The 15344-nt window shown below is 29.7% G+C and overlaps 2 protein-coding genes across 4 annotated transcripts; both read left to right on the top strand.

The window, feature by feature from the left end:
- The first annotated feature begins 1328 nt into the window (after positions 1 to 1328).
- On the top strand, positions 1329 to 2946 carry LOC136090950 (uncharacterized). The gene is made up of 2 exons (XM_065817927.1): positions 1329 to 2597; positions 2692 to 2946. Exons 1-2 carry the CDS (start codon positions 1329 to 1331, stop codon positions 2944 to 2946), a joined length of 1524 nt encoding a protein of 507 aa, XP_065673999.1.
- Positions 2947 to 3936: 990 nt separating this feature from the next.
- On the top strand, positions 3937 to 10615 carry LOC136091205 (uncharacterized). Of its 3 annotated transcripts, XM_065818265.1 has the most exons (7): positions 3937 to 4060; positions 4684 to 4809; positions 5018 to 5119; positions 8570 to 8623; positions 9151 to 9314; positions 9669 to 10023; positions 10188 to 10615. In XM_065818265.1, the coding sequence occupies exons 5-7, from the start codon at positions 9253 to 9255 to the stop codon at positions 10482 to 10484; spliced, it is 714 nt and encodes a 237-aa protein (XP_065674337.1). In that variant the 5' UTR covers positions 3937 to 4060; positions 4684 to 4809; positions 5018 to 5119; positions 8570 to 8623; positions 9151 to 9252; the 3' UTR covers positions 10485 to 10615. The 3 variants fall into 3 exon arrangements, with proteins under 3 accessions (XP_065674337.1, XP_065674336.1, XP_065674338.1); XM_065818264.1 differs by lacking the exons at positions 3937 to 4060; positions 4684 to 4809; positions 5018 to 5119 and having other exon boundaries at positions 5464 to 8623; XM_065818266.1 differs by lacking the exons at positions 3937 to 4060; positions 4684 to 4809; positions 5018 to 5119 and having other exon boundaries at positions 5873 to 8623.
- Positions 10616 to 15344: the final 4729 nt, after the last annotated feature.

Here is a 15344-nt window from a genome sequence, read left to right as displayed (position 1 = left end):
ATTTTTGCCAATTTTAAACATCAGCGGCTGATTTTTTGACATCAACGGTAGGGTAGGGTGGGGCAAGATGACCCGTGGGGCAAGAAGTCTTTTGCTTATGTGAGAGTATCATAGGACGGTAATGTTTTATCCCTCTATAATACTATTCATAAAGTTAAAACAAAATCGTGGAATAAAAAATGTTTTTAATATTGCTGGTAGGTGAGGTTTAAATCGGTTTATTACATTTTGGAGTATTTTGTTAGTAAAATGCTTCTAATTTTGAATGTTTATTGGATTGGCAATACTTATGCGATTAAGGTAAGAAATGTGTTGTTTTATAGAGAATTTATCCCACAATAATATATAGTTAAGAAATTTTATAACTTAGCAATAAAATTAATTTTATTTGTATTAAACTTGCACTCACTACAGATGAGGCAAGATGTCCTCGGTTACGTGGGGTAAGATGCCCTCAAAGGGCTTCTTGCGTCATGGTTTTACGGAATTTCTACCATTTTTAAAGTGTGTTTAGAACATAAAGACGTTTACTAATTTAGTTATTGACAATGTTTATATGTTGTTTTATATGTTGATAACTATTATACATATTTATAAATAGCTTTTTAAAATAATTTTATGTATTAAGTAAATGTTATAATGTATATGCTAAGTAAAATGAACCTGTATCACATGCTATTGCTGCAATTCAATACATATTTGTAAAACTTTTACAAATATGCATTGCATTCAGCTGAATGAAGTTGTATTAATACAACTTCATTCAGCTGAATGCAATGCATATTTGTATATATTATTATATATTATTATATCATAAATTATTACATGCGCATAATACAATTTCTACTAAAAGGAGCTGTGTTTAGCATGCAACATCATTAATAATTGCAACATCGTGTTATTGTTAATAATCTTGAGTAATTTTGTATGTACATGTAACTTTAGTAAGTTCTTATTTAACTCAAAGAGAGTTAATTTATAGATGTTATGTAATCTATAAAATAATAATGTATTGAATAATTATATAATACTGTGTATGTGTTGGTATGTTTATATAATTAAAATTTTAAAGTTTTAATATTTCTTTAGATACATATTTAAATATTACAAATAATGGTGAGAAATTATGTGCGAAAAACACAGAGAGATGCAACAAATGATAGAATAAAGTCAGCATTAGATGTAATAAAGAATTTAGTATTAATAAAAAAACATTACAGCGTCATCGAGATGGAAAAGTAAAAGTAGCTGGTGGTTTGTCTCTGGGTGGAAAATTTCCTGTTTTTAGTAAAGAATTTGAATTAAAGATTGTTACACAAGTTTAGATTATGGAAACAGCATTATTTGGCTTGACAACAATAGATGTGCGTCGCCTAGCATATGATTTTGCTAAGCAAATGGGAATCGATAATCCTTTTAATAAAGAGTCAAAAATGGCAGGAGTGGATTGGCTGCAAGGATTCATGTCTCGCAATCCACAACTTTCTATTCGAACTCCACAAGCCACCAGTATAAGCAAAGCCATTGGCTTCAATAAACCAAAAGTAAATCAGTTTTTTTCAGTATACAAGTCATTATTTGAGGAACATAAGTTTTCAGCCAAACAGCTCTGGAATATGGATGAAACTGGAATCACAAATGTCCATAAGCCAGGAAAAAAAATTGCAACGAAAGGCAAACGACAAGTTTCGAAAATAACTAGTGGAGAAAGAGGTGCTACTGTGACAGTTGTGTGTGCAATGAGTGCAAGTGGCACTTATGTCCCACCCTTATTTATATTTCCCTGTAAGCGAATGACTGATAGGCTGGCTGTTGGTGCACCTTCAGGCTCAATTATTAGAGTTAGCTCCAGTGGGTGGACTGATTCATCTTTATTCATTGAATGGTTAACACATTTTGTTGCTGTGACTCATGCATCTAAAACTAATGAGCAATTAATTGTACTTGATGGTCATCACAGTCACAAAACACTTGAGGCCATCAACTTTTGTCTTGACAATGGGATCCATCTCATAACTCTTCCACCTCATTGTACACACAAGATGCAACCTTTAGATCGTACATTTTTTAAACCATTAAAAGTTGGCTACAATACAGCAGCAAGCAACTGGATGTTATCACATCAGGGGCGTAGAATTTCATTTTTTGACATGGCAGGTATTTTTGCAACTGCCTACAACTTTACTGCAAACATTGACAAAGCAATCAATGGTTTTAGATGCTCTGGTTTGTACCCAATAAATGACCTTATTTTTAATGATGAAGCCTTTGAAGCAGCTTTGCTCACTAATGAAGCTGAGCCATTGAAAATCTGTCAGCAATCTAGTGAATTGCCTAATTTGCCTCTTGTTGCACCTATACAGTTGGCAAATGTCATGAGCACAATAACTACTGCTGCAAAATTGAAGGCTGTTGATGATGCAGTTTTGCCAATTGTTGATGAGTATCTTGGCCTTAATTCTCCCTTGAATATTTTGGAAAAGATTTCTCTATGTCCCAAAATTCCTGTTTTAAGACAACGAAAGAGAAAGACAGAGTCAGCTGAAAACCTTACTTCTTCACCTTTTAAGAAGCAACAAGAAGAGCATGAAAACAATGTAAAAAAAAAAGCATCAAGCAGTCATCTTGCGTAAAGAAAAAGCTGCACTTAATAAGGTGATCAAGTAAAAAATGAAATCAATAAATTTGTAGACAAAAAAGGTGAAAAAGCCTGAAAAGCAGAAAGCAGAAAGACAGAATGGCATAAAGAAACAAATGAAAAAGAAGAAAGATATGGTTTCTGCCTCTGAAATTTTTATCACTGATACAACTCTATGCACCATATGCTCTTGTCCATACAATGTGCCACCATTTGATGATTGGACACAATGTAGTAAATGTACATCTTGGTACCACTTTTCATGTGGTCCAGATGATTCAGACTTATGCTACTACTGTGAATCATAATCATGTATATGTTATTTGAACATTTATGTTAGTGATATAAATTAAAAAAAGTTATTTATCTTCAAGACAATTGCATAGAATAATTGCAGGGTTTATATTTCAGTTATTTTAATAAAATGTAAAGAGTTTTAATAAAGAACTATTATTAGCTTTTATTTTAACTGATAGTTATTTTTAACAACTGTTTAAAAGGTTTGGGGCAAGATGCACTCTTTGGAGCATCTTGCCCCACGGCTGGGGCAAGATGTCTCCTTGCACAATTATTAGTTTTTTTAATTTTAAAGTTTATCACCAGTAATAAAGTAGTTGTTTTATCTTACCAATGTCTTCTCTTATAAGTAGACTTTGATATTAAAAAGAAAAATTACAAGAAAATGTAAGAGTATTTGTTATATACGCTAAAGTTTGTTAAGGGGGGCATCTTGCCCCACCCTACCCTATTTGTGCCAATTTTTGACATCAGCAGCTGATGTCAAAAACAATTGAGTTTATGACATCAACTTTGAATTGAAGTAATTGAAGGGACATTTAGGAAATCCAAAAAAAATTTTTTAATAGTTAAGGATGTAATATAAAAATAATTCTAAAAATATGCCAAAAAAATAGCATAATTTTTTTAATCAGTGAGCAAATATGTATTAATATTTGTCTAATACATAATTAAATAATTGCTTTGTTAATTTTGTATAAAAATCGATTTGCATTTAGATTTTGCTAATTATAAAAAAATGCTAAATAATGATAAGGATGCCACTGTTGTACGCGGAAAAAGTTTATATTACGTGAAAAAGAGTTTATTAAAAGAATTTCGATAAATTGATTAATGGGAAAAAGTGGAAATTCTAATCAATAAAGAGTTTAGTTATTATTTAGTTATTCACAATAATTTATAGTTTACTAAAGGTCAATTCAGCAGTTACAAAAAAAAAACTCTTCAATTTTATTTAAATTCCAAGTGAGAAAGATTATTATCTCGTTGTTATTATGTGTTAGAAAATAAAAAAAAATTAATTAGAAATGCCTGTTTTTCCTGTATATGCATCATTTACATCCGATATTCCAAAAGGTATAGTTGTTAAACCTGGAACCACACTTGCACAGTTTCTTGAAAAAGGTAAATTTTGTTTTTTAAAAGTTATATTATAAATAATATTATTATTACTATTATTATTATTATTATTATTATTATTATTATTATTATTATTATTATATATATATATATATATATATATATATATATATATATATATATATATATATAAGTAAAAGTATTATTGTTAATACCACATTAGGGACTAATTCCATTTGATATTTCCTAAACTTATATAAGGTAATATACTTATATAAGGAGTATATACTAAGGTAATACAATTATATAAGGTATACTTATAAGATAATATAAATTAAAAAGTGTAAAATTACACCGTTTTGGTGTTAATATAGCCTCAAATGGTGTTTATTGAATATAAGGTAATATAACTCAACTATTATTAATATAACCAGCTTATACTATCATTATTATATGGTTATAATAACTTATAATAAATTATATAGTTATTTACTTAACTAACATAAATATAAGTTTAAGAAATATCATATGGTTTTATTACTTACAGGTAATAAAACCATAGAGTTAAGTATTTATATTTAACCCTATGGTTTAAGTATAAATTATGGTTGTAATATAAAAAAATATTTATAAATAGGGTTCTCTAATTTATAAATATTTTGTGTTAGCTAATTCTAAGCTGAATACAAATGCAACTATTGTTTGCACACGAGGGTGAAGGGAAGTTGATGAAGATAAGATGCTGCACGAACTGGAACCTAATACCCAACTTATTTTATGTAGTTCTTAAGATGGTTAGTTTTTTTTATCTGGGTTAATAATGGAAAAAAAACAAGTGTTTTCATCTAGTTTATATACTATAGTGTATATTTTTTATTATCACACTTTTGAAATAATATTTCAGGTAATAGCTTTTGATTAAATGGAGTGTTACTATATAATCATGTCATTATTTCATTGAATGACATTGTATTATTTATTAACATTAACTTTTTATTTCAGTTTTTAGAAATTGTTCCATGTTATTCAGGATCATACTTCTCCTGAATCACACAATGATCCCATCACTTCTACTCCTGAGTTATTGGAAGTTCAAGAAATGAAGTAATTCTTTAATAAACACATATACATATTAAAATATGATAGTATGATATGGTAATGAGTGATATAAAAAAAAAAAGAATATAAAAAGGGAGGAGGTGAGGTGCTTAAGAGAACTTTGCAACCGCTTGTATTTTTAAAACATGAATCTTGGCAGATTAATAAGGGTTCTATCTTTTTTTACAATTTTTTTACAGTTTTCTGTTTAAATTTTTTCTCACTGCTAATAATGATATAAGAAAAAATTGCAATACATATGCATTAAATTTATAATAGAATTTATATAATAATAAGAGTTATGTTATTAAATTATATAAACAAAAATGTAAATAATATAAATAATAATAAAGTTTAAATAATATAAATAATTACAAAATTTTTTCTTTGGAAATATCTTTTATAAGTGTTAAAATGCTGGCGTTATTTAAAAACATGTTTCTGTTATTTAAAAGTGATTAAATTGGAAATCATTTAAAATGATTTTAATGACATTATCTTAAAAGTATAAGCCAATACAATTTTAATTATGAATTAAGTATATATTAAAGTTATTCAATGCATGTTATTTTCGATTAATAATATCAGTATAATAAAGAAAATATATTCACTTTCTAAAAATTAAAAAAAAAAAAAGTTCAAAAACTATTGTTTTTATCAGCTATAAAATTTTATTTCTGTTGAAGTTTAATACAAGAGTGATTTTTCTTTGCATTTACATTCCTTTATTTAGTAATGTTGAAGTTTATAATTTATGCAATTTTAAGTTAGGGTACCCTACTGTTTAAACGGTATAGATTACGTCTGGGTACGGCACTGATAACCATAAAAAAAATCCTAATTGTTTCAATTTTTAACAATTTCAAAAAATGAGCTGTACTAATTATCATGTCTGTTACTTTTTTAGTTGTAGTTCTTTTAATTCTTGATGAGAAACAATTTATAATTATTGTAAAAAAAGAATCTGCATTTAAACAAACAAATAATTATTTATATTTTATTAGTGATCTACCAATGCACTACTGTCCATACTGCTTTTTCAAGTGCGTAAATGAAAGAAAACTCTGTGGTCACATATATCACTTCCATCCTATGCAAAAATATAAATGCCATGTTCGCTACCAGTAATTTTCGTGTTATAGCTCATTAACATTACATTCATTAAGGAAGCATAAAATTAATCTGACTAATCTACCATTTACAAACATACGTGATCCACTCTTGAATGAAGATATTACTATTAATTCAACTGAAAATCAAATTATGGAAGCAGAAAGTTTAGTTGTACAACCGTCTTATGAAAAGCTCTTATGTGACTTGAAGCTGAAATTTACTTGCAGGAAGTTTGTTCCTGAAACCACTTTCAATGAAATTTTATCAGACTTATGCATGATAAAAGACTTCAATGAGATCATGGGTCCATCTGTTGTAACATGTTCAGTTAAATCAAAGTATGAATTTCTGTTAAAAAATGAATTTTCTTATATAATTCCAGAAAAAGTTTTTCTTTCAAATTCAGAAAAACACTACATTTATGTTCCAATCAAAGAAAATCTCAAACAATATTTGTCTTCAGCTAATATGATTGAACAGTTAGAATTATCTGCAATAAAGAATGCAAATTCAATAACAAATCCTCCAAAAATTCGCGATGATTTTGTACATGGAAAGTTACTTAAGCAGAATAAGTTTTTTGCTATTCATCCAGAAAGTATAGGAATCATATTATACTCAGATGATTTTGGATCTAATTCAAACCCTTTGTGGCAACAAATTCAAACAAAACACAAGACATTCTGTCTTTATTTTTGTATTATAAATTTGCAAAAAAAGTATAGAAGTCAGTTAAAGCATCACAATCTTGTTCTGATATCTTCAGCAAGACACATTACAGAATTTGGCCTTCCAGCTATTCCTAAAGTGTTCATAAATGACTTAAATGATTTACAATCAAATGGTTTATATATACAGAATAAACATTACCCTGTATGTTTTGTTAGCTTTCTTGGAGGTAACTTAGGATCTCATCTCATTGGTGGTTTTACATATGGTTTTAACTCTTCTAGACCATGTCGTTATTGTATGATAACTAAACCCAAATTGAAAAAATTATTTGCATCAAAAGATTGCATTTTACGAACTGTCAGTAATCATAATGCTATAGTAGAAAAGGTTCAGAAAGATGCTTCTTTGAGTACTGCTTATGGTGTTGTTTGTTGTTCACCGCTTCACTGTCTCAAGAATTTTCACCCTGTTCTATCTCTTCCTCCTGACATTATGCATGATCTACTTGAAGGATGTTGCCCGAAGGAGATGAAGTTAATATTGAATTATGTAGTTGAAAGCAAGTTCATAACTTGGAAACAGATCAATACTTTGATGAATACATTTCAATTCAAAGGTGCTGATAAAACAAATAAACCTGGGCCTGTGGTGAAAAAAGAAATTAAGGGCAAAGCAGTTCAAATATGGTGTTTTATGAGATTATTTGGTGTTCTCTTTGCTGATTACTTTCATAAAAGTGATCCAGTGTGGAGTACATGGAAGCTTTTGCGTCAGTTAGTGGATATTAGTTTTGCACCATCATTTGACATAGAACAACTACCAAAGTTCAAGGAAATATGTGAAGACACTTGGTATCAGTAATGGAAAATTTTCCCAATAGTTCTGTATCACCAAAACAACATTATACAGTGCATTACCCTCATCTTCTTGAGCAGCACGGAATCCTCAGTGTGGCCTTTTGTTTGCGTTTTGAAGGAGTCCATCAGTTGCACAAGAAGTTTGCGTCAAACTCGAAGAACTTTAAAAATATCCAATACACAATGGCATGCAAATTTCAGAAAAGGGCAGCATATAATCGAACAAGAAATGATTTTGTTGATGTAGAAATTATTCTTAAAGGAACTACGGAAATTGATGTGTCCTCTCTTCCATTTCTTGTCTAGCAAGTCTTTAACACAAACTGGCCCCAGCTTACTAAAATAATTTATGCTAAGTCTGCAAGTTATAATTCTATTTTGTACCCAATTGGTGACTGCGTTCTTCTTAGGCCTCAGGTGTTTGCTAGCGTTATTGCATTATTGCTATCTACAAGTGCAGTTCAACAATATTCTTACAGTGTCAACTATGTTCTACAGTTGAATATGATGAACACATTCAAGCTTTTTACATAATTAGATTGTCAAAATACATTTTGTAACAGTCGACGACTTACACGACTATCATCCGTTGCCAATATACTTGATTAAAGAATGTGATATAATTGTGCCAAAATATTTTTACTGTGCTATATAAATGAACTTCTTTGTAGTAATTGTAATGATTTAGTGATTCACAATCCGTTGAAATAAAGCCTTTTTATTTATTAATTTGATATATTAAACATTAAATTAGAGTATGTATTGTTATTTTTTATTATTTATTCCTGTTTTTCTGTATTTTGTATTGTTTCAGCAAATCTTGTTCCTCCAGAGCACAATCGTACATGACACTTCTATTTGATGACAGGTTAGTGATTTTCACTTCTCTTTGATTAAATGGTCACTACAACTAGAATAGATCACTACTGTATGATAATAGATTACAATAAAAATTGGATATATATATATATATATATGTCAAATTTTTAGTCTTCATTGTTTTGTATTTTATAGTGTAATGGAGGCTGAAAGTATAAATTAATACCGTATTAACTTCACCACCATTGACTTCAAAGAATATTCCTTTAACCCAATTATCTGAAAAAAAATCAAATTTGAGTGTTTATCGTAAGAGGCTTACCTTAGAGCTTCCTGATTTTACTCCTCAATTTAATGGAGATCAGCCTATCCCAGTCAATTTAACATCCTCTACAAGATTGCAGAATGTAGATCTGCTGTTTATGTCAATTTGCAAAACCACATTGTTAATATAATAATATTAATTACAATTTTTAATAATTTGACATTATTTTAAATCAAAGTGCAAAACATAATTTGACCTTATATTATATTGGTTTATTTTTTAACAGTAGTTATACTCTTTTTTTTTAAAAGGTATCCTTATCCCGAAGATCTTAGGGCAGTAGTGAATAAAATGCTTCTACGGTATCCAACCCTCATAGACATAAATGGAGATGGCTCGATGTGAAGTGTCTAATGAATAAGTTTAAAAACTTTAGAAGAAACCTATTGCCAGAAAAAAAAGCATTTCAGTGCAAGTAAGTAGTAAATAAAGCATAATTATACCAATAGAGTTATTTACGGGAACATTTTTGTGTATCCGGTATTTATTGGCCTCGTAAGTATGTTTTTTTTGTAAAAAATGTCCTGGTCAGCAATTTTTATGAAAAATGGTAAGTACACACATTGACTTATACACACTATATATATATATATATATATATATATATATATATATATATATATATATATATATATATATATATATATATATATATATATATATATATATATATATATATATATATATATATATATATATATATATTTATTTATAGAGAGAGAGAGAGAGAGAGAGAGAGATTTATTGATATACGTATTTATGTGTGTAGGCGTAAAATAAATTCTTCTGTTACAACTGTCACACAAAATGCTGATAATGATGGAGAAGATGATTTTAGCTATCAATTTCATGAGCAAGCTATGCAAGCTGAAATGAGGAAATGCGAGCAAGATGTTGATTTTCTCAAAAAGCGTATGCAATATACCTTTCGTCAACGCAAAGAATGGATTTCTATTAGCTACCCTAAAGTTGCTGATATTATAAATCGTTTTCCAGCAATCATTCATAGCGAGGAACTTTGGCATCAAGAGGTTGAACTGGATGGTGGTCTTAAAGTTCCTACTTGCAGAGCTTTTTTAGCTTCAAACGGAGATCTTCTGAGAAAGGCTTTAAAGACACCACAGGTATGTCATATAGTTTAAAGTTTTTTTTTGCTGCTTCGATAAAAGTTTAGGTTGTTTCTATGGTGTTTCTATAACAGTAAATATTAATTTAATTAAAAATTATGAAATTTTTTGTTCATGTATTAAAAAAAGGTGTTTATAAATTTTTTTTAACGATATTTTAGGAATATGATGACGACGACCTTTTGATGGCTGTTAATCATTATTTAAATCCTCGCTCTGTTATTGTTAAGCAAAAACCCGAATCGGCCGACATGCAGCCTACAGTCTATCTTGAAGGAGAAGAATATATTCTATGCATTGAAGGTGTTGTGGTTGCCCAAAAAAAGTATCTTGTTGATATTATACACGCCAAATTATGTTTTTTTTATGCGTTAAACCTGGAATATCCTTCAGGATCAAAATCATTTAGGACATGTTGGCAGTTGCGATTTAAAAAAAAAATCTTCCTTTATCAATAAAGGCAAATCAACTATTAAAATCTTTATTGTAATTGTACGATAAAAACATTTTTATAAAAACAGCTTTTTTTTATGAGTAGAACGTAAACATGAATGTAGTTTTATGTATTTTATAAATAATAATTTGTGTATGTATGTTGTTATCAACGCCAAAAATGAACACTAAAACGGTGTAAATTAACCCTTAAAATGTGTGCAGCATGAAATATCAAAACGGTGTAAATTACACTAAAACGGTGTGCATCATGAAATATACTTAAATGGTGTAAATTTACACCAAAACGGTGTAAATTAACACTAAAACGGTGCAAATTAACACCGTTTTGGTGTATTTCATACTGCACACCATTTTAGTGTATTTTAACACTTTTAAATTTAGAGTGTATATATATATATATATATATATTATATATATACATATATATATATATATATATATATATATATATATATATATATATATATATATATATATATATATATATATATATATATCAGGCTTGCAGAACCGGAGCCAGAGCTGGAGCCGAGGATCCGATAGTTTTTGCAGGAGTTGGAACCGGAGCCGAGAAAAACTAGTGGATTCTGGCTATCAAAAAAATTTTGAACTGAACAAATTTTTTTTTTTTTAATTTTAGAATAATTTGAGACATTTTTTTGGCAACCTCTGCACTTCATTCAAGAAACTTAAAACTCAAAACTCTCTAAGTCTCTAACAAATCATTTCATATACAATAAAATGACTCACAAGTTTAAATTAAAATACCATCTCAAAAAAATGGCCGCCACCATATATTTGCTTATATTGTATTTTTAAATTCTTATTCTTGTGAAATGAATGAAGTACCATATTTATTCTTATCTTCTGTCATTTTTTTTTTCATTTCAAAATTATTCAATGACCCAAAAATAATCTTGTATTTTTCTTTTCTTCTCCCATTTAGATAAAGTTGAATATATATTTTGAATTTTTCCGCGATTTCTATTATTTGTAAATTGCAACCATGAGTGATAACATAGAAAACAAGAGGTTATATGATTAACTGAAATGGTTTGCTCATCGCGAAGAGGACGACGTGCTTTTTTGTTAAGTTGACCTTAGTGTAGGGGAGGAAGTGGGCAAACTTTGCGGTGCAAAATGCAAAATGTAGTACGAGGGAAAAGAGAAATGGAAAAAAAAAACCCACCGCCAACATGAAACGCCATTTTGTCAATAAACATTCGACACTTTTGACAAAAATTGTTGAGGCAAGAGTGCAGAAACTGAAGAAAGAGAAGGCCGAAAAGGAAAAAAAACGCACCTCATCCGTTTTTGGAGGAAATCAGGGTTCAACTAGTGAGATGAGAAAAGTACAAGCACCCATCGATCGCTTTCTCAACAAAGTTACTATCATAATTTCGAAAGAGGACTTCAAGAAAGGCATGAACATGATGATTCTTCAAAACGGCGTTCCCTTTAACCTATTCAGCAGTGAAGGAATCAAGATTTTGACTGGCGATTTGGCAAAACATTTTGGCTTGAAAGTCAACCGGGATTCTGCTCGAAGTCAAATCATGGCTTTGGCTCAACAAAAAAGGGGCCGAGTTAAAAGCCAATCTACAGGGAAAGCTGGTTTTTTTGAAAGTCGACGGAGCTTTAAGACATAATCGAAGCTTTCTTGGTGTCAATGTGCAGTTCTTCATGGATAGCGAAATCACTCTCAAAACTTTGGCAGCAGTTGACAATCATGCTAGACACAAGGCAAAAGAAATTCAAGAATCTCTTGAAGGCGTGCTAGAATCGTATGGCATCAGGAAAAAAAATGTCCTCGGAATTACGACTGATAACGAATCAAACATGGTGAAAATGGTTTGAGACTTTGGAAAGACAGATGCAGAAGGTGACGTCACTGACGAGTCTGCTGAAGAACTTGCTGGCGTCGAAATCGAAGAAGAACTTAAGGTTAAAATTGAAGGTGATCTGCCGGATGCTAATATCATTGACGACGAAGTGTTTGAACAGCAGAGGCCTTACTTCAACGAAATATCGAAAAACATGAACACCGTTAATCTGCAACGTTGTGGTGCTCACACCGTTTTGAATTTGGAGTTTGATGCTAAAAAAGTTTGTTGAAAAAATGTTGTAAAAATGACCAGGCAAAGGCATAAATTTGCAAGTACGAAATGAAAGGGTATATGAAAGGGACTGATTCTTCACAAAAAAAAAAGGAATAGTTTATTTGTCATTCATTAAAAAATTTATGAATAAACGGCAAGGTATACTTTTAAATCTTATTCTTCTATTGGCGTTATGAGGAGCCGGAGCCGAGTTTTGCTAGGAGCCGGAGCCGGAGCGAAGCCGTGAAAAAATTGGGCGGCTCCGCAAGCCTGATATATATATATATATATATATATATATATATATATAATATATATATATATATATATATATATATATATATATATATTTATATATATACATATAGGTTTTTTTTTCATAGATCATAATTATTACATTTGAATTTTCTTATATATATATTGTTAATGGCTTGGGTATTATTGTTATTTGTTTATTATTATGTATATATATATATTTTTTAAAAACTGATATGAATGTTCTTGGATATCCTAATGGTGCACTTGTAATAGAATCAGCTAGTCGTCTGCCCCCACATGGAGGCCAAACTAGGAAATGAAAGTCAGCACCTAAAACTTGGATACAGAATGTGAGAAAGCAGTTGAGAAAATCTGGTCAAGCTTATAAAAATAGAAAAGGAGAAAATGTTCCATGCAAGTCTGTAACCACAAGAAAAGACTGTTTAAATTCTTGTAAATTTAAATCTAGACAACATATCAGTGATGAAGAACGAGCACATATATTTTCTGATTTTTGGTCTATGGATGATACCCAAAAAAAGCATTTCTACAGTAGAACTACTGAACAACTCCAGAAGAAACGTCATCGAACCATCAATGAAAATTCGCGAAAAACATATTCATTTTATTACAGCTTTTTTGTTGGTGATTTGCAAACTCGAGTTTGTAAAGAATTTTACCTCACTACTTTAAATATAAGTAGTAGAAGAGTTTATTATCATCATGAAAACAAGAATGATGCTACTGCAAGCCCAGCCTTTTCAAAATGGGGGAAACACCAAAAAGGTTGTTGATCAAAGATCAAAACAAAGTGTTAAAGATCATATCAATGAATTTCCACGTGTACCATCACACTACTGTCGTAAAAGAACAAAAAAGAATATTTTGAAGCTTTTTTAAATCTTAATAAAATGTATGAACTTTACTCTACCTATTGCAAAGAAAAGAATATTGCCCCTGTTTAGAAACATATGTATAGATTCATATTTGAGCATGACTTTAACATCAAATTTCAAAAGCCAAAAACTGATTTATGTGATACATGTTATGAATACCATAATGTAGTAAATAAACTGAGGAGCAACCCTAAAAATTTTCCAAACATGTAATGTTGAAGAATGAAAATCGAGCAGAACGTGAAAAAGACCGCAAACTTAAGAATAAAAATGTAGCTGTAGTATGCATTGACCTTGAAAATGTAATAAGTTTACCAAAATCAAACATAGGAGCATTTTTTTACAAACGTAAACTCTCAGCTTATAATTTAACTGGGCATTGCTCCCTAAATAAAAAAGGTTATTGTATGCTTTGGCATGAAGGCATTTCCGGTCGTGCAGGAAATGACCTTGCAAGTAGTGTAACATGCTTGCTAGAGAATATAATTGCTGACCACCCAGATGTTAATAAACTCATACTATGGTTTGATTCCTGCGTGCCTCAAAATAGAAATAGTCACATGTCCATTGCCTTACGCGAGTTTTTGATACGTTACCTAAAAATCAGGGTAATAGAGCAAAAGTTCTGTGAATCAAGGCATTCTAGTATACAAGAGGTTGACAATATACATAGTCAAATTGATAGAGCACTAGCTCCTCTTGAAATATTTAGTCAACTTGGTTTAATCAGAGCAATTGCTAATATTCAAAAGAGAAATCCTTTTTCTGTCTACCAAATGAAAAGATTGGATTTTAAGCATTTTTCAGCTATTGCAGGCTATTTTAATTATAACCTTGTTCCCTATACCCAAATAAAGCATCTGGTTTACAGGGCAGAGTTTTCAGATCATATATACTACAGAAAGTCATTTACTGATGTTTGTTCAGAAGTACAAATTAAGCGTCTTCCTAACAATCCACGATCTTCATTAGCTGTGGCAAGACCTCTTGCAGTTGTACCAATGGCTTCTGTCTTAAACCAGTGTGCTCAAATTTCTTATGATAAAGCTAAGGACCTTCAAAGTATGTTCAAGTATATGCCTGCTGTAGACATAACATTTTATAATAGTATTTTAAAATAATTTATTTAAATGTCAAAATATCTATGTTTTATGTTTATGTTATGGTGTTAAATGGGCTTCTTATTGAAATTGTTGTTTTTAATGAATTAACCAGATGTGCTTACCTTGCTGAATTAAATCTTTGAAATTCATTTCACTGTGAAATGTATTTTGGATAATATGTTCTTGGAGCTTATTTCAACCAAAGTTTTATTTTTTTGTAAAAATCTTGGTACATACTTTAGATAATTAAACTTTATAAATATTGCATTTATAAAGTTTTTTTACTAGTTAAAGTAAGATTTTATTCCAATAAAACAGAGATATATCGAACAGTTATTTACCTTGCTACAATATATACAATATATATACAAAATACTAATTTGTTTTATATTTTTATATAAAAAATGGAGATAGAACAAAATAATATTGTATTTTATAAAATAAGTGTGTATTATATTGTTCTATCTCCAAATCAGGGTGTGGTAATTCAGATACCTGCACATTAT

This window comes from Hydra vulgaris, chromosome 14, assembly GCF_038396675.1.
Source record: "Hydra vulgaris chromosome 14, alternate assembly HydraT2T_AEP".
Lineage (NCBI taxonomy): Eukaryota > Metazoa > Cnidaria > Hydrozoa > Anthoathecata > Hydridae > Hydra > Hydra vulgaris.
This window is presented reverse-complemented; position numbering and strand designations above follow the sequence as displayed.